This window comes from Emys orbicularis, chromosome 14, assembly GCF_028017835.1.
Source record: "Emys orbicularis isolate rEmyOrb1 chromosome 14, rEmyOrb1.hap1, whole genome shotgun sequence".
Classification (NCBI taxonomy): domain Eukaryota; kingdom Metazoa; phylum Chordata; order Testudines; family Emydidae; genus Emys; species Emys orbicularis.
In genome coordinates this window covers 26,047,043-26,072,693 of record NC_088696.1, presented here as the reverse complement: position 1 = coordinate 26,072,693, position 25,651 = coordinate 26,047,043, and the positions used below count along the sequence as shown (strand labels likewise).

The 25,651-nt window shown below is 42.1% G+C and overlaps 1 protein-coding gene across 1 annotated transcript in view; it reads left to right on the top strand.

Annotated features, from left to right (window-relative positions):
• The window catches only part of LOC135888660 (ATP-binding cassette sub-family C member 12-like), a 100,585-nt gene that overhangs the window by 34,872 nt on the left and 40,062 nt on the right, over positions 1-25,651 (top strand). Inside the window, exons 12-14 of the mRNA XM_065416394.1 lie at positions 1,864-1,988; positions 11,950-12,022; positions 18,692-18,895. Coding sequence (XP_065272466.1) covers positions 1,864-1,988; positions 11,950-12,022; positions 18,692-18,895 — 402 coding nt within the window. The remainder of the gene's footprint in view (positions 1-1,863; positions 1,989-11,949; positions 12,023-18,691; positions 18,896-25,651) is intronic.

Genomic DNA, 25,651 nt, shown 5'->3' with positions numbered 1-25,651 from the left:
GACAAGGTCGAATTTTCGGCCTTCGCATTCAGTGCCTGGGGTCTTGCAGTGCAGATCAGAGAAGCGGGGCAGGACAGCGGAATTTGTGTAGCAGGCCGACATGGTAAGCCGTAGACTTGTGGCTGCTTAAAACTTTAATAATAGCACTGGCCTTCTTTCATGTTCAAAGCAATGCTCCTAGCGTTGGCCAGTTCCTGCTGCCAGCAATCCGGCAAGCATGAACTCTGCCCCTGTCCCACCCCCTCGCGGCTGTCCCAGGGAAAGATCCCTGTATGCTGCCCCTCTCCCGCCTCCACCGCGTGGCTGTAAACCACCGGTTACAGTTCTGTAAAGGAACAGGCAAGCAGTCCCAATACTAACATTCCCCTACCTAATTCAAAGCAGGTCACCATGAGCGACATCACTCTGATGAGGATTTCAGAGACGGAGAAAGAAAGGATGCTTCGGGAAAGCATGCAAAGACCAGGGCCGTATGCCGCCATGCTCTGCAATGATCCCGGAGTACTTGCTTGTCTCCTGGCACGCGGCACTGCGTTGCATCCCGGCTGTATCCTCTCTCTGCCATGGCTTTAGAGATCTTCTCGTAGATCTTTGCATTCCGTCTTTTCGATCGCAGTTCGGAAAGCACGGACTCATCGCCCCACACAGCGATCAGATCCAAGACTTCCCAATCAGTCCATGCTGGGGCCCTCTTTCTATTCTGAGATTGCACGGCCATCTCTGCTGGAGAGCTCTGCATCGTTGCCAGTGCTGCTGAGCTCGCCAAGATGTCCAAACAGGAAATGAGATTCAAACTGGCCAGACAGGAAAAGGAATTCAAATTTTCCTGGGGCTTTTCCTGTGTGGCTGGTCAGAGCATCCGAGCTCGGACTGCTGTCCAGAGCGTCAACAGAGTGGTGCACTGTGGGATAGCTCCCGGAGCTATTACCGTCGATTTCCATCCACACCTAGCCTAATTCGACATGGCCATGTCGAATTTAGCGCTACTCCCCTCGTTGGGGAGGAGTACAGAAGTCGAATTTAAGAGACCTCTATGTCGAACTAAATAGCTTCGTGGTGTGGACGGGTGCAGAGTTCATTCGATGTAACGGTGCTAAATTCGACATAAACTCCTAGTGTAGACCAGGCCTGAGTGATTGGCTGAACAAGAAGTAGGACTGAGTGGACTTGCAGGCTCTAAAATATTACATTGTTTTATTTTTGAATGCAGGTTTTTTTACACAAAAATTCTACATTTGTAAGTTCAACTTTAATGATAAAGAGATTGCACTACAGTACTTGTATTAGGTGAATTGAAAAATACTATTTTAGTAATACATCCAAAAATATTTAAATAAATGGTATTCTATTATTGTTTAACTGTGCGATTAATCGCGCAATTGATTTTTTTGATCATGTGATTGATTGCGATTGATTTTTTAAATTGCTTGACAGCCCTATCTAGTACATTGGTTTTGTTAATGTACTAGATCTACTCATTTATTCTAACCCTGCCCTACACAGGAGAGAAACTCCTCAAAGTTCAAGAACAATTCACACAATGGTAACTATGGCCACTCGCAGTTATTTTGTCACTCACTTAACCCTCCACTTCTCAGCTATTCCTGAAAAGGACCAGGGAGGTAAAAAGGGCACCATAGAGGAATGGTTACAAGAGCTTTTGGGTGAATGGCCAAAAGAACTGCGGGTCCTTCTTAAGTCATGTTCTAGATACCTGTTATTTATACAGTGAAGAATTACACTCATAAACACATTAGCAAAATGACCATCCTTGCTGATTGTCCAGTATTTTGAGTCAGGTTATAATGATGATTAGAAGACCTCTATACATTTTTTTTTAATTGTACAATCTATTTGTTTCAGATGTACTTGTATGATGGGACAGTAGGTATTGATGGAACATTAGCTTATGTGTCACAACAAGCATGGATATTTCATGGAAATGTTAGGCAGAATATATTATTTGGAGAAGAATACAATGAAGAAAGGTAATTATTGAAATATTGAAATCTTACCAATACTTATTTACTCTAAGGATAAACTTCCATATTTGACAGATGAGCTTACATACGTGTACACACACACACACACACACGTCTTCTATTGTATGTTCCCTTTTGTGACTAGGGCCCAAAGACTCTGAACATGTGGTTTCCCTCACTCTACTTGATCTCATGACTAACGGGGAGGAGAGGGTATTATTTGACTTTCACCATTGCCTTTATTCTGGTTCATTTCCGCTAGAACACCTATAATTAATCATGGCCCCACACATAAGTACACCACGGGAGATCGCACCTCTGAGTTCCAATGCTCCTATCCACACCCAATGAAACTCTGTACTTTGCTGCAACCAACAATGCAAAATATTATCTTCCAAGACATTAACTCCACAACCAGTCATCAGTGACTGCTGAGACGAGATGTATTCAACATTCTCAGTCACAAGATATATAGTATCACCTCTTTGATGCTCCCAGCCTCAGTTAGCTTTAGAACTAAAACTTCCAGGTCTCTCTCATATATGGACTTCAGATATTGCCAATTGAAGGATCAAGCTAGTCAGTTATTTTAATTAATTTTTATATCTCAAAAGGAAAATGAACTATTTAAAAAGTTATGTTAAATTAATGTTAGGCTATAAATGGCCATTACTTTCTTTGTGCTGACCTACACTGCTGGATATTTTCATTTTTCAGGACTGGTATTCACACATTATAATGATGATTAAATCATCACTTTACTCCTGTTGTCATGTACCATGTGTTCAAATTTCAGCTTCAATAGCATGTGACTAAAACTCAGAAGAAAATACGTGTGTTAAATTTGCCATAAGCTAAATAACAGAAATATCCCCAGAAATCAAAAGCAGCAGTTCATAAGTTCTCATATTATTAACTGATGCAGTGCAGTCAGTGTTTTGTGAGACTATTTAAAAGGTTTTTTTTTAATTAGTTATAAACAACTAGGAAATGTATGGAATTCACTTTCTCCATTGGTGTTGAGTCTTTGCTCTCTACGCAACATTAAGACTAAGAGGAAACCACAAGGGCAGAGTGGGGGTCCATATAACTATATTTACTACCTATAATCAAACATGCAAGGCCTAGTACATATATATGCTGCTGATGTGTTAGGTGTCTCCTGCAGTAGAAGACAGGCAGGTCCACTAGGCCCCCCCCCCCAACTATTTAAGGGGATACCAACCAATTGGTCTGTCAGTATTATTCTGTTTATCTTCAGGACATGGTGTAAAGCTCATCTAGTTACTTAGGCCCAGATTTTAAAAGATATTTTGGCACTGCTGCACTCTACCTTGCAAGGCCCTAAATGATTCCATTCACAAAGTCAATTGGACTTAGGCTCCAAAGTGCCTAATGGCCAGTTTTTTGAAGGTATTTAGGTGCCTAAAGATGCAGATAGATGCCAAGTAGGATTTTCAAAAGCACCTAATTGCCTAACTTCCATTGAAATCATGCCTGGCCTAGACACTTTTGAAAATGGAACTTAGACCCTACAATGGTGAGCATAGCAATACCTAAATACCTTTAAAAATCTGGGCCTCAGGACTCATTTGTGCCTTAAAGGCACAGCGATTCCCGGCATGAGTGGGAGGTGCACCATTCCAGGGGAAGCACTAGGAAACATTCTGCCGTAGTGAAGTAGAATGCCTTTTAGCACTTCTGATGTGCAAGGGGAATACACCCTTCTGTGAGTGCAGCATATTCCCCAGTACCCACTGGGTCCTACACTATGAGCTCGTGATATGGGCAAGGTCAAGTTTTCACCTCTTTTTTCAGGGCCGATCCACAACATTTTGGCACCTGAGGAGGGGAGCTCAAATGATGGCCCCATGCCCCCTCGCTTGGGCCAAAACTTTGAAAAGTCTCAATTCTGCCTTCTTCCTGTTCTACTCCTCTCATGGTACTGCTCTGCTACCTTCCCCAACAGAGGAGAACTAACAACTTAAAATGCCTTGTTCAAAAATTTTAAGTAACACTTAACTTTCAAATGCCTGAACAGCAAATGGAACTTTTCTTGTCTGCATTGTAAACACTGGCATTTTTATCTGTTTGAATAATCAAAGTGGTGCTTTCCGTGCCTTCTTGGTTGCAAAGATTTGAACTGCTTCCTGAAGGTCCACAGTCTGGGCCAGCTCATGCTCTACTGAGATGGTTGCAAGGCCGACCAGCCTCTCCTGTGTCATTGTGGAGCATAGATGTGTTTTTATTAACTTCAGCTTGGAGAAGCTGCGTTCTCCACTGGCAACTGTTACAGGGAAGTGTTAGAAGTATGCGCAGAGCAACAAAAGTATTTGGAAAGAGGGTGGTCATCTTATTTGTGCACATACATTTCAGAACAGCCTTTGGAGTTGATCCTGCTGAAATGTATCTTGAAAGGCCTTTTAGTTCATCACCTAAATCACTCGCATCAATATGGCGCATATCATCATGTGTCAACACTGCCTCTAGTGCCCTGCATTGCTGGTGTAGCTCTTCTTCAGGTATAGTGAGGAGTTTTGGAATATCATACAACATCCCAAATATACTGCTGTGTTCCTTGAGCTGCATGAAACATTCTTCAACTGACTGTATTGCACAATCTAGCACCTGGTTAAAGAATTCAACTTTGAATTGTTGTTTGGAGTCTTTTATGGGATTATCCCGTGCCTCGTAATAAAAATGTCGTCTTCTTCGGTGACTCTTGTATTCTTGAATGGGTGGGAAAAAGGCTTCAGTGTGAAGTTCCTCTGCCAACTTCTGTGCACTCTTCAGAATGTTTTAAATCCCTCATCTGACCGGTAAGACTGTAGGTATGACTTTGCTTTGTCCAGTTGTTCCATTGCTCCAGATATATCAAGGTCAACACCTTGGACTCTCTTGCTTACAACATTTATTTCAAACAGTATGCCATGCCACAACACTAAGCCACAAAGAAATGTGAAGTTATTTATGTTTCTGGTGATTTCATTTCCCTCTGCCACTGTTCTCCCATGAACAGTTCCTGTCATAGATGTTGCCCTAGTTGCCATTCTGGAGGATAATGCTATCTTCCCAATTTGGTGTTTGATAGGCTTTATCGCCTCCACTCAACTTTCCCATCATGTGGCACTCAGTGGTTTCAGTGTCAGAGAGGATGTTCCCAGATGTTGCTTCAAAATTTGCCATCAATGAGTTGATGCAGAGAAAAATACATAAATGCTTTGAATTCCATTAAAAAATTCAGCAGCCTCACTAGAAGCTGATGCTGCATCACTCACCACCAAGTTCAATGAATGAGAACTGCATGGGACAAAAAAAGTTCGAGGGTTTAACTCTCAGATCCATGTCTCCACTCCTCTGTTCTTTCCTCTCATGTTGGCACCATTATCGTAGCCCTGACCTCTCATGTCAGCTATCGCAATTCCCATATCTTCCAGCTTTTTAAGAAGCACATTTGTCATACCAGCCCTGAAGTATCATCAATGTCAATAAATTCTAGAAAATGCTCTCTGACAGTCACCATTGCAGGGACATTTTCACTAGGTTCTGTTGTTGTTACAAAACGCACCATTAAAGTCATTTGTTCCGTATAGCTGATGTCAGGTGTGCAGTCCAGAATAACAGAGTAATATCTTGCTGACTTCAGATCTGCCACAATCTTCTGTTTGACTTTTGTTGCCAGTAACTGTATGATCTCATTTTGAATTGTTTTTCCAAGGTAGTGGCGTGTGTACATTTCTTGGGCTGTGACTCTTCTTAGATGCTCCTGGAGTACAGCATCAAACTCGGCCATCAGCTCCACAATTTTAAGGAAAAGTTTGGCCAATGTACATAGCAGAGGGGCATTGCTGGCACATGATGGCATATATAACATTGGTGGATGTGCAGGTGAATGAACCGGTGATGTTGTAGCTGATCTGGTTAGGTCCTGTGATGGTGTTGCTGGTGTAGATATGTGGGCAGAGTTGGCATCGAGGTTTGTTGCATGGATTGGTTCCTGAGTTAGAGTTGTTATGGTGTGGTGTGTGGTTGCTGGTGAGAATATGCTTAAGGTTGGCAGGTTGTCTGTGGGCGAGGACTGGCCTGCCTCCCAAGGTCTGTGAAAGTGAGGGATCATTGTCCAGGATGGGTTGTAGATCACTGATGATGCGTTGGAGAGGTTTAAGCTGAGGACTGTAGGTGATGGCCAGTGGAGTTCTGTTGGTTTATTTCTTGGGCTTGTCTTGTAGCAGGAGGCTTCTGGATACACGTCTGGCTCTGTTGATTTGTTTCCTTATTTCCTTGTGTGGGTATAGTAGTTTTGAGAATGCTTGGTGAAGATCTTGTAGGTGTTGGTCTCTGTCTGAGGGGTTGGAGCAGATGCGATTGTACCTCAGTGCTTGGCTGTAGACGATGGATCGTGTGGTGTGTCCGGGGTGGAAGCTGGAGGCATGAAGGTAGGCGTAGTGGTCGGTGGGTTTTCGGTATAGCGTGGTGTTAACGTGACCATCACTTATTTGTACTGTGGGGTCTAGGAAGTGGACCTCCCGTGTAGATTGGTCCAGGCTGAGGTTGATGGTGGGGTGGAAGCTGTTGAAATCGTGGTGGAATTCTTCCAGAGTCTCCTTCCCAGGGGTCCAAATGATGAAGATGTCGTCAATGTAGCGTAGGTAGAGGAGGGGCGTGAGTGGACGAGAGCTGAGGAAGCGTTGTTCCAGGTCAGCCATAAAAATGTTGGCATATTGTGGGGCCATGCGGGTGCCCATGGCGGTGCCACTGGTCTGGAGGTATATATTGTCACCAAATTTGAAATAATTGTGCGTGAGGATAAAGTCACAGAGCTCAGCAACAAGTTGTGCTGTGTCATCATCAGGGATGCTGCTCCTGACAGCTTGTATTCCATCTGTGTGTGGGATGTTTGTGTAGAGAGCCTCCACATCCGGGGTGGAAGCTGGAGGCATGAAGGTAGGCATAGCGGTCAGTGGGTTTTCGGTATAGGGTGGTGTTAACATGACCATCACTTATTTGTACTGTGGGGTCTAGGAAGTGGAACTTTTAAGGAAGTTTCCGTTGTTTGGCACATACAGCTGATCTGAAGTGCCACGCAGTGCTAGGGTTTTGGGTAGCAAGCAATGAGCCTTTTCAGAACATTTTGCCAGTTAAGAGAGACTGATGCAATCTTCTCTTGATGCTGATCATCTATGGTGGCCTTTAACCTTAGTCTCATCTCAAGCTTTTTCCACCTATGGAATGCTCTCTGGTGATTTGCTGCCTTCTCATGGCATGCCAGATTTCTAGCCAGATTTTACAGTCCTTTGTTCCTGTAGAACCCAATGTGGCTGGAAGAGTTTGCAACAAAAACAGTATGCAGCATTCTGGGTTTTTGAGTACACAAGCCATGGCCTCTCCACTTTGTCACCATTGGGGATTTCACACCAGTAATGTGTTGGATGGAAACTTCTATTTTCATTGTCCTTGGGGAACAGTTTTTCACTTGCTGTGGCCCATGCAGTAGAAGGAAGTCCCTCAGGCTACTGCTCAAGTGGGTCCACAGTCCTGGATCATCTAGACTTAAGGAACTAAACTCAGCAGCAGCTGTTTCTTGCGCTTCCACCACACTCTTCTTTGATCTACACTTTTCTTCAGGAATGTGCATGGTTACATCCATTTGAGATGGAGATATGGATGGTGCAGTAGCTGCCAGGTCACCTGCACTCTGACTAACTGGAAGATCAGGCATCTCCTCACCACTCACATCCTCACTGGGGCCGGAAGGCTCACCGTGAACATTTGTGTCTATGTATCTCAGGAGAGCTCCTTCCTGCTTAGATAGAAAAGCTTCCTTTGCTTTCTTTCTTTTTCTGAATGCTGCCCCAGAGAGGCGTTTTTTTCTTTCACTCATGACTGCTGTTCTGTGCCAGCTATAGTGGCTCTCAACACTGAATTGAAGGGGACAAATAATCAGGCTGGTAGCAGGGCCTGAGTGAGGGAAGATATCAGCGTCTTAAGGGCCTAACTGGCTCCTATTACTTCAGTTGACTGCCTGTTCTCCTCAAATGGGTTCAGGGAAGCAGCAGGAAACAGGAAGCTCCCTGAGAAGCTGGTGTTATTCAGTCCAGGCTCCTGGGGGTGCTAGAGAGGTACATAAGAGGCTTCTCCCCTCTCTCTCCCTGCAGCTCCTGCTGCTTTCTGTTATTCCCTCTCACCCTTTTTCCTGCCTGCCTGTTATGTCTCTTGTGCCCTCCTGCCTCCAGCACAGCACTCCACCATCTCTGTGCATCTAGAGCAGAGAGAATACAGATGCACCAGCAGCAGACACAATTTTCTACCCTCTGGGTCCTAGTGGCACCACCCCACAGTCTGGCACCTGAGGCGGCTGCCTCAGTTCACCTCATGGTAAGGCCAGCCCTGTCTTTTTCTACTCCCTAGGGAGGAAGCAGTCCCTATGTTCTTCTGGCTTTGGACTGAGACTACAGGAAAATGGGTTTTATTTTAGTTCATGTAGCGTGACACTGCCATATATATGTTGTGCTTTGTACATAGACTTAGAACACATTGAATATGCCTACCAAGGTGCACACACCCCTCTCTTTTTACAGCCACATGGGCTGCACATGTCCTTCCCTTTCTGGTCATGCAGGCTGCAGAAACCCTTCTGTGTCCTTGCAGTTTCACTCACCAGCCTGGGAAATCATCAGCCATGCCCAAATCAGCTTTTAGCCCTTCCCTCCTGGTTCCATTTTTTTGTCCAAACAAGTCACAAAAGGAAAACAAAACTTCCAGCTGGGGCTTTCTACCCAACCACAATTAGCAGGGCTTCCCCCCGGGAATATCCCTTCTTCTGGTACTACTGTACTAGGCTGTCCCTTCCTGCAGATTCTCTCAGCTGTCCCACTGTTTTGCAGCTCTTTAATAGGGAACACCTATTTCCTTCACAGCTGCATTTGAATAGTGAACATGGCTGGCTGCCCCAGGCCTCTGGCCCTTAAAGGGGCAGGACAACCTGTTACACACCTGATGCACATGCCTCTCTCCTTTATATTCACATGGGCCACACATATCACACAACAGGTCACTTTAATATGTGAGAGGAGGCTTTTTAAATCCAAAATGGGAACAAATTAACTAAATTAGGAGACTTCAAACCAAAGAAATATTGAAAAATGTACAAAATAAAGAGCTCCTGTAAATATCCATAAACTTTCCTCTGCATTCCTGCTACTTATCAATGCAGCATTGCATAAAACCAGCAAGTTCCCATCCCTAAGTACTAACAAAAGCTACCTTTGTATTGCTAATAACTCTAGTTCCAACCTTGTTCAGCCATACTTTTATGGACAATAGATAGAGAATCCCTGTGCTTATTTTTTTTTTTTAAAAAGGACTTGTTCCAGTGTCTAACCTGCCAAATCTGGCTAGATGCTGGTGAGCAGCCATGCTTGTCAGATGTTCATTTTGCTCAATACCTGCTATTGTCTTCAACCTGCCAATTCGTGAAGTTGAGCCATGTGGGAAATGGAATGAATTTGCCTGTCTATAAATTTATCTATTTCAGATAAATGTTTCCATTAGACATCCCAGACATATGGTTTGTATTTAAAAATTCAAGAAGTTAATTTCCTTAAATAGTTTAGTAGCTATTTTATCAAAACATATAGACATAGGAATATCAGAAAAAGACATTTAATAGCCATTTCTTATGGTATTCATATATTACAGCAATTTTTGAAGCAGCATATCAAATTCTATGGTTCTTCTTAAACTCCATTTACCAGTTCCTGAAAATGGCTCCAAAGAATACTGGTTTTAGATTATGAAGAGTTACATGTAGTTAAAAGGCAATAAGTATTCTAAGAATATACACAAATTAAACAAAAAAACCTTCTTTTACCATTAGTTTAGGTCAGACATCAATAAACTAAACCATAAAATCATTAACAAGTACAGGGTTAAAGACTAAATAGGATTAAAAGATTATGAAAGTTTGGAAATGCCAGATCGATTGTTGCCCATGCAACCTTTAATTCGGCCCCCTGTACTATTTAAGTAAAGCACTTGCATATTAGCTTTCTTCAATATATATCTGGTTGCCATTCTTATCTTTGTGAAGTTCCATATTTCAACACTCAATACCATGTTGACCAATATATTGAAAGGAATTAAATTAATCTGTAGTCAGAACATGTTTTTTGGTAATTAAACTTCAGTTTTACTACAACTTCTAAATGACTTTTTAAAATTGTCTGACAGTGAAAACTGAGTAGGGATTCAGACCTATAATTTCCCATGTTTTTAAAAAAGCTGGAGGTATTCATAAAGTCTCAACCTCCAATTTGAAAGAAGCATGTAAACAATATGCATGAAAAGTAATTTTGTATCTGAGAAAAGTAACGATTACCCTTTGAAAATAAACAGTGTAACTTGCCACAGGACAAGTCCAAAAGAGCACAGTCAGCCTTCATTCCAATTCCTCCTGGGCTCCTTCACTGTAATAATGTCAGGGTTGTCTGAGGTAAATCAGTTATCACAGGCAGCAGTTGCCATGACAACCAAGGCACTAGTGACTCTCCTTAAGTATGCAACTGAACTGGAGGGAGTGAGTGATGGATGTCTGATTACCGCTGATGTCACAATGTTACTGCTCAGGCACCATCAGGGTGCAGCAAATGTGCGCTACGTAGGGAAGAAAAACAGGGTTTCTGGTGTTTGTTTCCCCAAATTTCCTAAGAAACCAGCATACAAACACAAAATACAAATTGGAGATCGTTTCACAAACATATGAATTAGTAGCTGAAATTTGGTTCAAATTCCCCATGGCATGTTTACAATAAAGGGTTCTGAAAAAAGGTGAGACGGTGAGGTATAGGCCCTGTAAAACAACATTGGGATGCAACAACTGCAAGACCTTAATACAGTAGGTATTTTCTTCCAGGAGAACCAGAAGATTCTGAACATATAGCCACTACATAAATTTGGTAGGAACTAAATAATGTTTTATAAGGCATTTGGTGCAACTGATATGGACTACTGCTCACAGAAACAGGGCTGATAAATGAAATGTTAGTCATTCTTTGCAAAATATGGAATAAAAGAAGAGCATAAGATTAATATTTGCAATATAATCTTACAGTAGTAAAAGAACAATTCCTTTTAATATCTGAGACCAGTTCTGGTAGGTAGACACCTAGCCTATCCGCTCCAGAAAGAAGAAGAAATTTTGCATGTGTAGATTGTATATAAGATTGCACTTTATCCTTCTTGTTTTACAGTACAAAGTTTTAAACATTCAGAACCTGTCTTTCATTTACACTGCAGTGTAAAGGTGCCCTAATGTGGCCATCAATGCAAATTTATGCCCTTTTAGACTGTAAACTCTTCAGGGCAGGGACCATGTCCTTATTATGTTTGTACACAGCCGAGCACAATGGGGTAGAGCCTCTGGGTGCCACACACTTCAAATACATTATAATACTACTAATAAAGTAAGGCCTCTTTACACTGACAAAGTGGTATAAAAACTCTTTAATGTAAATGAGAATCAGGTTCAGTATTTGGTTGGTCAAAAGGCTCAACCTATAGCAAGCAACTGTGGTTCAGGGTTGAGAAATCCAAAATAATCTCAAATCTAATCTCAAATTCCTACATTTTTGGATTTGTATGTGAGGCTGGAATTGCAGAGTTGATGCTCTTGGTCTCAATTGGAGGTTGTAGAGTACAACACTGTATATCTGCTCATATGATGATATTGTATAAGAATTTCAAAGGCAACTGTGTCACAGTATGATATAACTGTAACTTGTACACACAGAAAACAGGGGGGAAAGGGCTGGATCTGAATGAATGAATGATAGCCATGGTCACTGAATTATGGTTCAAATCAATGTATTTGCAACAAAGATGCTAGGGTAACTCAAAATGCATTAGATTTTGTGCTGAAGAAAATAATAGATTTTTAGAAATTAAACAATTCTGAACATTCATTCTTTAGGTACAATTATGCAATCCATGTGTGCAGTCTGAAGTCAGATATGGAAACTCTTCCTTATGGAGATTTGACTGAAGTAAGTATCATTATGCAATCTAGTAAAATATTGGCACATATTATGGAGAGCTGTTAAACTCTCCATAGAAAAAAGTTGACAATAGAGTCCCATTATGTCCAATTTTCAACCCACTTTCACTCTGATTTACACACACCCCCAAAAAATTTCACATTCCACACCAAATCCCAGGCTAGATTTTTTCCCCTGGACATTTGTTTTAAAGTTTTAGAGAAAGGGGATTTCAAAATATTTTTTAAAAAATTATTTCTAGTTCTATGGTTGCACAAAAGAAATTTTACAAATATGAACTGAATGTAAATCATGCAGCATGGTCTTTCTAAGATTGCAGACAAGCTGAATACATCTTGGTAGTGTGATTATCCCACAACCCAAAGCTTACGGCTCCACTCTCCTAGGAGTAAAAAAATATTCTAATTGAGCCCCATCAAACTGCCAAGCTCCTATCCAGCTTCCTCCAACAGCTTCTACAAAGTAGTTCTGTGTTGTCAATTCAAAAATCTGCAACATACTGAAAACTGAAAATGTGGGGGCTGCATAAAGTATTTTTATTTATTAAACTTTTTCATTTTTTTTTATAACAAACCAAACAAGTTCTAGGTGCCAACATATAAAACACGTACAAAAGTATTATACATCACAAAAGAGAAAATACCCCACAGTACTCATATTCCCACATATTAACTGCACTATTCCTAGCACACAAATTTTATGGCCCATATGAAAGCAGAAAAGAGACAAAGAGCAAAGGGGACAGGGAAGGATTATTGATTTATCTCCCGCCTCTTTTCATCCAGACCAGCATAAAATAAATGAATTTAATATAAAAATAAATACAGGGGCCACTGTATTCTTTGTATTATTCATATTTGCTTAAATAAAACCCTGTATTTTTAATGTTTAAATGAAGCTGCCATAGAAGTTCCAGTCTGTGACACCAGAGTGCTTCTGCATAATCCAGAGATCCAGTTTGCCACAGAGTATACAGGGTGATGGGCAGCAGTAATAGCCTATCTATCTGCTACCATTATATGCATACATATTCCTACTACCTGGGTGAGGAGCACTCTCAACTATCAACCATGCTATCTAGGTGTTGCTCTTGCGTCCTAAACTAAAGCCTGCTGAAGTCAATTGAAAAACTCACCTTGACCTCATCAGGATTTAAATCTGGCCCTAATCTTCAAAAAAGCCTTAATGGACATAAAATAATGTTATGCTTCTGCTTAAAGAAAAGAAAAGAAATAAAAACCCAAGTGACATCTCTTTTTTATTAAATGAAAAAAATCAAAGTTGTGTTATAGGAGAAATATCTGTTTTATGTAAACATTCTTAACAGCTGACATAACCCTGAAAAGCATCCTCCAGCAGAAAAAAGGATGACTGATAATTCATTGTATGTATTTATTTTACAGATTTCTACTGTGGTAGTTCTATAATTCAATGCAATAACACCCACCTCTTCAAATACTTTCAATAGTTTGTCTGTGTGGTTTCTAGACTTCCTGTACTGGATCTGTTACCAAGGCTAAAAGATATCTTCTTTGTAGAACATTCTCAGAGCACAATGGCCCCAAAAATATTACAATTCACCTATTACTGTTTGTCAACTATCCTGTCAAGCATTATTTGTTAGTGGGCCTTAGAGTCCAATTTGACTTTCTTTTTATGTTGTCTTCATCAATTGCAGGTCACATTTGTGACAGATTATTCCCAAAATGGGTGAGAATTTACTACTCAGAGCCTTTCGTAACATATCTCTTGTACACTATCCTCTGGAGATGAAGTTGTATATAAATATCTGTGCACCTAGCTCTCAAGTCCTGTAAGGAAAATGGGTTCATGTCCTCACAGACAAGGAAACAAAGACATACTAGCTGAACGAACATAGAAGGGTTCACTCCAGGTCTTTAAATATACAAAGAAGCCATTATCTTCTGGAAACAGATTTGGGAGAATGGTAGTATTCCCTGAGCTGTTTCACTGCAGAGACAATGTTCCTGTGCATCTCTGTAATTACTGTTTGCCAGTCATTTATAACTGATTCCCGACTCAACTGTGTAAACTGAAGTCAATGGAGCTATATCAAGTTACAGCAACTGAGACTCTGACCCTGAATGTTTAGATCAATATTTCTCAACTGGTGAGTTGCAACACCCAGGAGGGTCATGGAAAGCAATTAGGAGGGTCACAAGGCATTGACATTTTTATTACAATCTAAAACAAAGAAAACCTCTCTTCCCTACTCGCTATACACCTTTACACTTCAAGGTCAAGTATTCGCTGTCAACCTCCTGAAATACACACACAAATAAATTATATAAGCTTATAGTTGATATTTAAAAATAAAACTTACTTTTATCAAAAATGTAAGGGGCTCGTGAAAATCTTGACTTCAAATAAGGGGTTGCCAACCTGAAAAAGTTAAGAAATAAGGTTTAGATAACACAGATTTCCTTTCTGAAATGAAAGCTTCCCTCCTTATCTCTCTTTCGTCAGTCACTTTTCTAAAATGTTCTTGTTTTGGTCCATAAAACTAATACTGATAGTATTGATGATCAAAAAATTGTAATAGTTTAACTGATGGATTTTGCATTTTCTTCTGTTTGCTTGCTATCTGGGAACAGATCATGAAATTTTCAAATGTATTCATTATTTGAAATTAGTCACAATTGTCTTGGTCTGCAAATTACAGTTTGCAGTCTTATCTGCAGATTCAAAATACAAACTGCAAATATTACAAAAACTGCACAAATTGTGAATTGTGTGTTCAACAGATATAGCTAACTCAACTTACCAATTAGCCAAACAGCATGGATTTCAAGTTGTATAATTGATTAATATTCACAGTTTACACTGTTCTGATTAGTCACTGACGTGATCCAATCAGGGAACAGAAACAGTACCACCTGACCTCATTCACCTTCTCCTCCTTCTTGGGCTCTGAACTGCTTGACACCTTAAAAATTTCTTTTATAAGCTGCTGTAGAAAATTTCTTTATATGTATGTCTTATATGTATGTCTTAGTGGGACTCACTTGATTGCACCTTGCACTTGTATTTCAGGGTTTTGGGGAGGAGGGATAGCTCAGTGGTTTGAGCATTGGCCTGCTAAACCCAGGGTTGTGAGTTCAATCCTTGAGGGGGGCCACTTAGGGATCTGGGGCAAAATCAGTACTTGGTCCTGCTAGTGAAGGCAGGGGGCTGGACTCAATGACCTTTCAAGGTCCCTTCCAGTTCTAGGAGATGGGATATCTCCATTTAAAAAAAAAAAAAAAAAAAAAGGGGTTAAGAAAGGCATAGGTTCAAGTTCCACATCAAGATTTGGGTTCACGCTAACATTAATGCTCTCATGCAGTGTTGAGGCTAGAGTATTGTTAAAGGTGGGGACCTTGAGATTGTGTTAAATCGTATTCCTTTTTCCATATCTGGTGGCTGTTCCTGTGGAAGTTATAGAATCCATGGCACCTTTTAAAAAGTAAAAGGTAACTCTACTGATCCAGCTAACTGTCAGTGAAACAGATTCAAACTGTGTATGAGGTATTATTAAGTGTACAATGGTTGTCATATTTGCCTAACCACTGCACTATCAGTATCTGATCCATTACTGTAAAGTGCTTTGATATACCTTGTATTTGAAAGGTACTAATTAAAATTAAGATACTATGTTGCAATTTCTTATCAGAACCTCCTGTTATTCTTTTCCATATAAAGTGGTCCTGTGGTATCTTTGGACTACTACACAGAGAGGTTCATCAGTTTAATGCTCCTTCCTGTCAGAATTCATTCCACTAGAGGAATGCTCGACCCTTCTAGGAATTTTCATTTAATCGATTCCTGGACCTAACAGGGTGAAGGATCAGAGAACTAAAGTTATTAGAAAGTAGAAATGGGTACACTCCACGAAGTTTAGATCTGGCTTCGATGGGGAAATTCACAAGATTCAGGGTCACTTGAGTCCAGGTAACGCCCATCTTTACTAGAGAATTATCTTTACTGTAATCATAATTTTACTGACACTGTGTGGTCTTCCCTTTTTAGGGCTACTAGTCCTCTTCTTCCCCTTTCTATGTCTCTCATCTTTCACTCAACCCTTTTATCTGAACAAGCTGGTGAGAATTAAGTGGATGCAATGCTAAACTCATTTAAAGCTGCCCTTTTTATTATCTGTTTTGCATTCTATCATACTACATGCCTCTCTGAGTTGACATTAAATATTTCAACCTAATTTTAAGGGTGCTGCAATCATTTGATTCAACAATGCTTTCCTCATGGTCTGGCCAGCTTGTTAGTTTAATTTTTTTTATTAAAAACTTAACTAGGAACATAAAGCATATTCCAATTTAAGGCTAGGTTGTGTTTTTAAATCAATGACCCACTTTCTGGTTGGCTTAAAGCTGTTTGGCACAGCAGGAAGTTCCGGAGGCACTGGGCTTTAGGGGGAATGCACCTACAATTACAACCCTTTAAAGCCTATTTGTTCTTTTTATAGCATATTGATATTTTGTTGCAGTGAGGTTAGATTTTTAATGAGCTCTTCTGTAATAATAACTATCACAGTAATTTTAATAATTTTAACCAAAAACTTGTTGGAAGAGTCTGGTCCTTTTTTCAGAACTAAAGAACAAGTCAGCTTCTATTTATGGACCTGATCTTACATGCCATCTGTGTACAGAACTACTTTTGAGGTCTATAGAAGTTCTGCATGCAAAGATTTTAGAAGAGCGGGTGTCAACTGATTTTGGGTCCTCAACTTGAAAAACGTAGGGTCTGATTTTTTAGAATGCTTCGCATTTTATGGTACTTTATATGTTCAGAGCAGAGCTCCCATTGACATTAGTTGTAGTGGTTAGCATTGAGCATTTCTGAAAATCAGATCACAGAAGTCTCACACTGGGTACTGAGAATATGAGGAACACAGTGATCACCTGTTAAAATTTTCGTTTACATGACCTGCCTTTCATCACACAGGAAATCTGTGGCAGAGGCAGGGATAGAATAAAATTTTCCAGGATGGTATTTAGCTACTTTAACCACAAGACAATCCTTTCTCATTAATTACACACCTTCCAAGAACTGCAACAAATGAAGCAGAAATCCTACAGACAGCAGTGGCAGGGGAAATCAATAAGTTAGACAGAGGTCCTGTGGAAGAAATAGGATGTGATCATGTAGTTAAAGACGATCATGAAGCACGTGCACAAGGAGGATGAACGAAGGTTGCACAGGCAACCTGAATTCTGGCATTCCCTACCATTTGAGGGGATGACTTTGCAACCTGCACATTCTTTTAATTATGTTTTTAGATGTAGTTTCCTAAGTTTCTTTAAAAACTTAAAAACTGAAACAGTAAATATTTATTCATATGGAACCATATTGAGCCTGTGCCCATCCCTGTGGTTCAGTATTGTTGGGACCTTTAGATCTGCAGCACAGTCCTCTATGACTTGCGTTAATAGAGTACAGTAACTCCTCACTTAAAGTCATCCCGGTTAACATTGTTTCGTTGTTACATTGCTGATCAATTAGAGAACGTGCTCATTTAAAGTTGCGCAATGCTCCCTTATAACGTTGTTTAGCAGCCGCCTGCTTTGTCCACTGCTTGCAGAAAGAGCAGCCCATTGGACTAGCTGGTGGGGGCTTGGAACCAGGGTGGACCGGCAGCCCCCCTATCAGCTCCCCACTCCCCTAAGTTCCCTGTGCGGCAGCCGCCCAGCAGGCTATCAATTGCAGGCAGTTCAGTTGTCCCTCCACCCACTGCCCTGTGCTGCTCCTGCCCTCTGCCCTGGAGCTGCTCCGGGGAGTCTCCTGCTTGCTGTGCGGGGGGGGGGGGGGGAGAAGAGGGGGGCTAATGTCAGGGTGTCCCCCTCCCCCATACTCATGCCCCCCGCTTACCCCTTCTCCATATAGGGCAGAGTGGGGACATGACAGGGCTCAGGGGGAAAGAGCTTGCTGGCCGTAGCTGCTGTCTCAACTTCCTGATCTTTTTAAAGGCAATGTACTTAGAATGGGGTCTTGTTCAACCAAGCTTCACAATCATCATTGCTGTGCACAGTATTAAATTGTTTAAAACGTATACTGTGTGTATATATATAGTCTTTTGTCTGGTAAAAAAAAATTCCCTGGAACCTAACCCCACCATTTACATTAATTCTTATGAGGAAATTGGATTCGCTTAACATCGTTTAGCTTAAAGTCTCATTTTTCAGGAACATAACTACAACGTTAAGTGAGGAGTTACTGTAATTGATAGCAGCAGAAAGCGGTTATCTTCTATGTGGACCTGCCACTCGAAGAGATAGACACACTTTGCCAGTAGATTTTACAGCTATTTACTAGACAGTAAGGGAATTTTGAGACTCAGGAATAATGGGTTCAATTCCAGTTTCTGTAGGAGAGTGAGCTTTAATGGTTACAGATCCTTCTGAGCTGTCCCTGCCAGCCTCTCCCTGTTCCCTTCTGGTTCTATAGCCCCTCCTCCCCAGATCCTGCCTTCTTTCCTGCTCTTAGCTTGCCTGACTTGGCAAAGTTATAAGCAACTGAAAACAGGGTCTTATAATGCAAAGTTTTGTGCAACCTTTACTATAGACCTATTATTATATGTATATATAAAAAAAATCAAACAATTATTACCAATAAACTCATGCAGTCATCTTTTCCCATTTAAAGATAGGTGAAAGAGGTCTCAACCTTTCTGGAGGCCAGAAGCAAAGAATCAGCTTAGCTCGTGCTGTTTATGCCAATAGAGACATTTACTTGTTGGACGACCCCCTATCAGCAGTTGATGCACATGTTGGAAAATACATTTTTGAGAAATGCATAAAAGAGGCCCTTAAAGGAAAAACAGTAGTTCTTGTAACTCATCAACTACAGGTAATTAAAACAATTAATATTATTAATGCAATAATTATAAATGTGAAGTATATTTGAAGCATATATATATATATATAAGTATACATGTAAAATAATATTAATATCACAAACAAAACAATGTAAGCGAAACTGTACCTAATAGAGGAGACAATTTCTTTCTATTTTTAGTATGTTGGAGATTGTATGGTAAGTGTTCTGTTGGGGAAATAGAACATAAAAGGAGAATGTGGGACAGCCTGATAATTAATGTTTAGGTCCGGGTGCTAAGTTCAGGCTCTAACACAGACTTCTTGAATGACGTTAGGCAGGTCTGCTATAAAGGTCATCAGTGAAATAGTTAAGTCATTTTAAATGTGATCCTTAGGTAGAGTGGTTAATATCTTACTGAGATGAATACGACTTAGAGTTATTATTTTAGGTTGTCTGGACTCATGCAGACAACTCTGCACGGGTTTACATTCATTACATAATTTCAAGGTTTTCTTTGCAATCAAAAGGATTGGAAATATCTTTTTTTAAAATTAAAGCTTAGATTCTGAAGAAGGGAGTGCATTCCATGGCAAATTCTGCAGCCGTGGAATGGCGGAATACACAGGACACTGACTGTAGGAACCAATTAACTGGTGTTTAAATGTCTCTAAAATCTGGGGATACAGATGCTTTCATAGGTAATTAAGTAGTCTCTCACAGTTAGTTTCTTTTTTTGAAGGTTAAATAATTCAACTATTGCTATCAATAAGACAAAATTGCTGTTTGTTTATAGTTTTGGCCTTCTCTCTTCAGGTTAAAATTATTATTTTAATTTTTAAATACGTGCAAGGCACTCAAGTACTATGATGATGGGAGTAGATATATAGATAGATGTTTCTTTTTTAGACTCCACCTCAGTTTCCATTTCTGGAGAACTTTCTAGGAGCGAGGACAATTTAATCAACTGCCTCCAGTTCTTCATTTCACACTTGTTAGCACTGGAGATAGGGAGCCCTCTTTAATCACTTTATACAGAGATATACCTATCTCATAGAACTGGAAGGGACCCCAAAAGGTCATCGAGTCCAGCCCCCCGCCTTCACTAGCAGGACCAAGTACTGATTTTGCTCCAGATCTCTAAGTGGCCCCCTCAAGGATTAAACTCACAATGCTGGGTTTAGCAGGCCAATGCTCAAATCACTGAGCTATCCCTCCCACCTAGTTTGAGCTACCTTATGGGAAAAATCATAATAATAAAATATAGGATATTGGTAGTTAGTTTATTAGGAGCTCTAGTTTCCCACTGGAGATTAGCATGAATAACTTATAATAATGGAAAAAGCATTAAATAGCCTCTGCCTTTCATTTGACTGTTTGTTGCATTAAGTTAATAGCCATTGAAAACTAACCCCAATATCCTATATTTGGAACTTACACTTTCGTGGTATACATAATGCCCATGTACAAGAACTGCAGGGGAAAGTTAAGCTGTAAATAAGCATGAATGAGCCAGAAGCTACAAAACTTAAAGTTGAAACATAACTGAGCAGCAGTCTCCATGGGCTTGATCCAAAGTGCATGGAAGCCACCGGGAGTCTTTCCATTGATCTCTGATCAGGCCCCATGTCTGTGACCTTGATTTTCCCCAAGTGTCAGAATACCAGTCCCATTGCATATAGCAATAGGGTCCCAGACACTTACATCTTGATTTTCAGATGCAGTGTATGTATAGATCTCACTGATTTCAAATGGAGCACTGGGTGCTCAGAAAAAAACACGTCCTAAAAGCAAAGAGAATGCTCACCAGTCCCCTTCCCTGGGTGGGTCTCTTCCATTGCTCAGACAGGTTAAAATAGTTTCCTTTGCTGATATTCTCTTCCTTTGAGCCCCTGTGCTCCCTCAACCAGGTCTAGCTAGCTATTTCCTTTGTTCTCTAAACTTAATCTCAACCTCTACAGCAGTTCAGGAATTTGACTGATTTTTTTTGACACAACATGCTGAGTCATCCAAACCAATCCTTTCAGTGAGAAGGTTTCTCAGGTCCAGGATTGAATTTCTGGTCACAGCAATAGACACACACTGTAATAGGGTGTGGTCAATTCAGAGCAGCCATTGTGGGCCACGTATGGTGCTGCTGCAGACTCTCTCTCCTTCCCCAAGGTAGGGCTCCTCAGCCCTCCACACACAGGTCAGGGCTGGAGATGTGGCTTAGGCCTACAGACAAGTCACAAACCAGCTTACAAAATCCCAAACTTCTAAAAGTCCCCAACAAACAAAATGTTATTTCCCTTCCACACGGTCTCCTCCTCCACTTGTTTTCTAGGCTCCCTTTAAGGGTTTGTCTATACAGCATATGGCAGCATGCTTCCCATTGCAAGTTGACAGACTTCGCATTGTGAGGCTTATGCTAACACTCTATAACTAGTTATGTAGACAGCACTTTAAAATTGAAGCTTGGGCTGGAGCTCAGGCTCCGAAGCCTACTTACTCCCCACGCTGGAGTCTTCAGAGCCCAAACTGCAATAATCTACACAATTATTTTTAGCACAGTAGCATGAGCCCAAGTCTGTTCAGCTCTGGGAGGCTAGCTTCTGCAGGCTGCACAGACATAGCCAAAGGCCATGTCTACACTACAAAGTTAATTTGACTTCATGTAAGTCGACATTGACCCTCCAATTTAAGCAAGTCAATCTTGCATGTCCACACTACGCTCATTGTGTCAGCGGAGTGCATCCTCACTAGCAGGGCTTGTATCGACACACGGGGCACTGCACTGTGGATAGCTATCCCACAGTGCACCTAGCTGAGTGGAATTTTGGGTTGGGCTTGCAATGCCTTATGGGACCAGAACATTGGCGTGGGTGGTTATAGGAACATGGCGTTAGCCTCCCATGATGCACTTACCTCCCTCCTCTAGGAAATCAGTAGCAAACAATCAGCCTTTTTCGCGCCTTTTTCCGTAAGCCTGGGTTACCCACGCGGACGCCATAGCACGATAAGCATGGACCCCACTCAGCTGTACACTATTGTTGTGAGCATTACAAACACCTCGTGCCTTATCCTGCAGTATTTACACAGCCAATACAGGAGCTGCCGTACAGAACAATGTGATGCCAAACAAGCAGCCCTGCTGGAAGAAACAGAGTGGAGCAATTCGCAGTTGCTGGCGACAGTCACGCATCACCTTGACATGGTTGAGCGCCGTTTCTGGGCCCAGGAAACAAGCACTGACTGGTGAGACTGCATTGTTGTGCAGCTATGGGATAACAAGCAGTGGCTGCAGAACTTTCAAAGGCGTAAGGCCACTTTCCAGGAACTGGAACTTTCCCCAGCCCTGAAGTGCAGCAATACTAAAATGGGAGCTGCTCTGACAGTGGAGAAGTGAGTGGCAATAGCTCTATGGAAGCTTGCAACGCCAGACTGCTACCGGTCAGTGGGGCATCATTTTGGAGTGGGTAAATCTACCGGGGGATCTGCTGTGATCCAAGTTTGCAAGGCCATCAACAGACTTCTGCTAAGAAGAGTAGTGACTCTGGGAAACATCCAGGACATAGTGGATGGTTTTGCCATGATGGGGTTCCCTAACTGCAGTGGGGTGATAGATGGAACGCATATCCCTATCTTGGCAACAGACCACCTTGCCAAAGAGTAAATAAACCGAAAGGGGTACTTCTCAATGGTGTTGCAAGCGTTGGTGGATCATGGGGGCCATTTCACCGACATCAATATGGGATGGTCAGGAAAGGTGCATGATGTGCGCGTCTTTAGGAACTCCGGTCTGTTCAGAAAGCTGTAAGCAGGGACTTTCTTTCCAGACTGCAAAATAACCATTGGGGATGTTGAAATGCCAATCGTGATCCTGGGAGACCCTACCTACCTCTTGCTCCCATGGCTCATGAAGCCGTACATAAGCAGCCTGGACAGCAGTAAGGACTGGTTCGACCATAGGCTGAGCAAGTGCAGAATGGTGGTGGAATGTGCCTTTGGATGTTTAAAAGGTCACTGGCACTGTTTGCTGACTAGATTAGATTTCAATGAAAGCAATATCCCCATTGTTATTGCTGCCTGCTGTGTGAGCCATAATATCTGTGAAACAAAAGGAGAAAAGTTTCTGCTGGGAAGAAGGGTTGAGGCAGATCGCTTGGCAGCCAATTTTGAGCAGCCAGACACCAGGCCAGTAAGAAGAGAGAACATTGAGGGGCTCTGCGTCTCCATGAGCCTTTGAAAGCCAGCAATGAGCCAGAGCAATGTGACACTTATCTGTGTTGTTTCTTACCAAACTGTTTCCTCCATCACATTTTCTTCCCTGTAATCTCAACCCCCACCAACCATGGTGTTTTGAATGAATAAAGAGCCTTTTCTCCTCAATCCGTTAAGTTTTATTATGCACACAAACACACAGGGACAGCAAAGAAAAGTAAGATAACCTGGGGCAAAAGTGCTGATAAAACAGTGGGGGGAGAAACAAGGAAAGCTTGCTTACCGATGCACTGCAATAACAATCAAAGGTGTGAGAATGTGCACCTTCTGGTCCTTGTACCCTGCCCTGGTGTTGAGTGCAAGCAATACTGAACTTCGCCCCCTCCCCATAGGACATTTTGGGGGAGGAGGATGTAGAACTGGGCGATGATGGCAACAGGTTCAGCATAGGCTGCAGAGGGACTCTAGCATCCAGCTGCCTTTCCTGAACTGCAACCAGATGCCTCAACATGTCTGACTGCTCCTTCATAATCCACAGCATCTCTTCCTCCATGGCACGCTCTTGTTCCCTGCATGCTTTCCTCTCCCCCCTGTCCATATTCAGGTTCTCAGACAATATAATCCTCCATGCTCTGAGATCCATCTGGTCACTCTCGGAGGCACGCATTAACTCATTGAACATGTCCTCCCGAGTCTTCTTTTTCCACCTTCTAATCTGGGAAAGTCTCTGTCTGAGTGTGGAGGATGCGCCGACGGACAAGGTTTCAGCTGCAAGGAATGCAGAACACAATGGTAGCATTGACCGTGCATACATTGTTTCTGGTGCAAGGTTAATTTTTTTTTATAAAAAACCCCACCCCTCAATACACTTCACTGCAAGTCACAACGTAATCACAACTGCTGGCTATTGCAAGAGTCGGTTTGCTGCTCCAGCCACGGTAAGGCCACAAGGAATGGGCGAGAGGTCTTGTGCTGCTGCTTTTGTGAAGACATCCTTGGGATCACATGTTGTAACTTGAGAAAAGCTCCCTTTCCCCCAGCAACCTGGATGATCTTGAGGACAGGCACCAGTGTAAAGCTCCCCAAATAGTTTTTTTTGTTTTGTGTTTTTTTTCTTACAAAAGTGGCATTGGGTTGGAGGGGGGAAAGGGAGACAAACAGGAAGCCGTCACCTCCCCCTTTTTTTCAATGCTGCTTGCAATACACAGTGATCCCTTCCAACCACAACCATGGCACATTTGGGAAAACGTGGTTGTGTGACGCAGATTTCACCAAACGGGGGGCGTATTACTTGTTGAATTGTTTGTGGTTTAAGGATTGGCATTGAAAACTTCCCCCCGTTTCCCCTAGGTGACCCTATGCAATATCACTCTCCTGAGGGTAACAGAGTTGGCAAGGGAGCAGATGCTACAAGCGTCTGGGTACAGACCTGGTCCTTATGCTGCAATGCTGTGTGCTGCAATGATGCCCGCAGAGTTAATATTGGAGTGGCGCCAGAAAGTGTCCTACCGTGGTGGACGAAATGAGGCAGCCTCTTCCCAGAAACCTTCTGCAAAGGATTGCAGAGTACCTCCATGAAAGCGTCTTAAAGATCTTCATGGAGGATTCCCGGGCCATCCCTGTGCACATAAACAGTCTTGTTTGGAGAGCACCTTCTGTATAGCTGGAGTGGCCACCGATACCCACTACACCTAATTTTTTGTCCCGATTAAACATAAAAAATAATAGCATGTAAACCCCTACAGTTTGATTGGAAATGTGTACTCAACAGAGTTGCCTTCCCCGGCATCATGCTCTGCTGACAACTGGCCCTTTGAAGGGATGGGCTCCAGGGTTAAAAACAGTTCTTGGCTGTTGGGGAGAATGGATACTCTGCCTGCCTGCCTCACATTCTCCTCCTCCTCCTCTTCCTTGTAACAATGTCCTCCTCGTTGTTGCTCGACGTCACCCAGTGCTTCTGGGAGGTATTCATGGCGCGTTTTGGGGTAGTGGTGGGGTTGCCGCTGAGAATCACATGCAGCTCCTCATAAAAGCAGCATGTCTGTGGGGCAGAACCAGAATGACTGTTCGCCTCCCTTGTCTTCTGGTACACTTGCCGAAGCTCTTTTATTTTCATACTGCACTGCTGCATGTCCCTGGTGTAGCCCTTTTCCCCCATGCCCTGTGCAATCTTGGCATAGATGTCAGCATTTCTTCTGCTGGATCGGAGCTCTGCCTGCACAGACTCTTCTCCCCACACAACAATAACCTCCACCACCTCCTGTGTACTCCATGCTGGAGCATGTTTGCAGCCTTGAGTCTCCACGATCAGCTGTGCTGGCGAGCTCGCCACGCTGATCAAACAGGAAATGAAAATTCAAAAGTTCCCAGGCCTTTAACAGAGGAGTAGCCATTTCCCGTGTACCTGGTTGACGTGCAGTTGAAAGTGCTCTCCAGAGTGGTCACAGTGGAGCACTGTGGGATACCTCCTGGACAGGGTGGATTTGATTTAAATCAGATTGATTTAAATCACTAGTCAGGAAGACTCGATTTGATCATGGATTTCTATATAAAAGTGCATTTTTGTTGGTTCTTATAACCTTAATA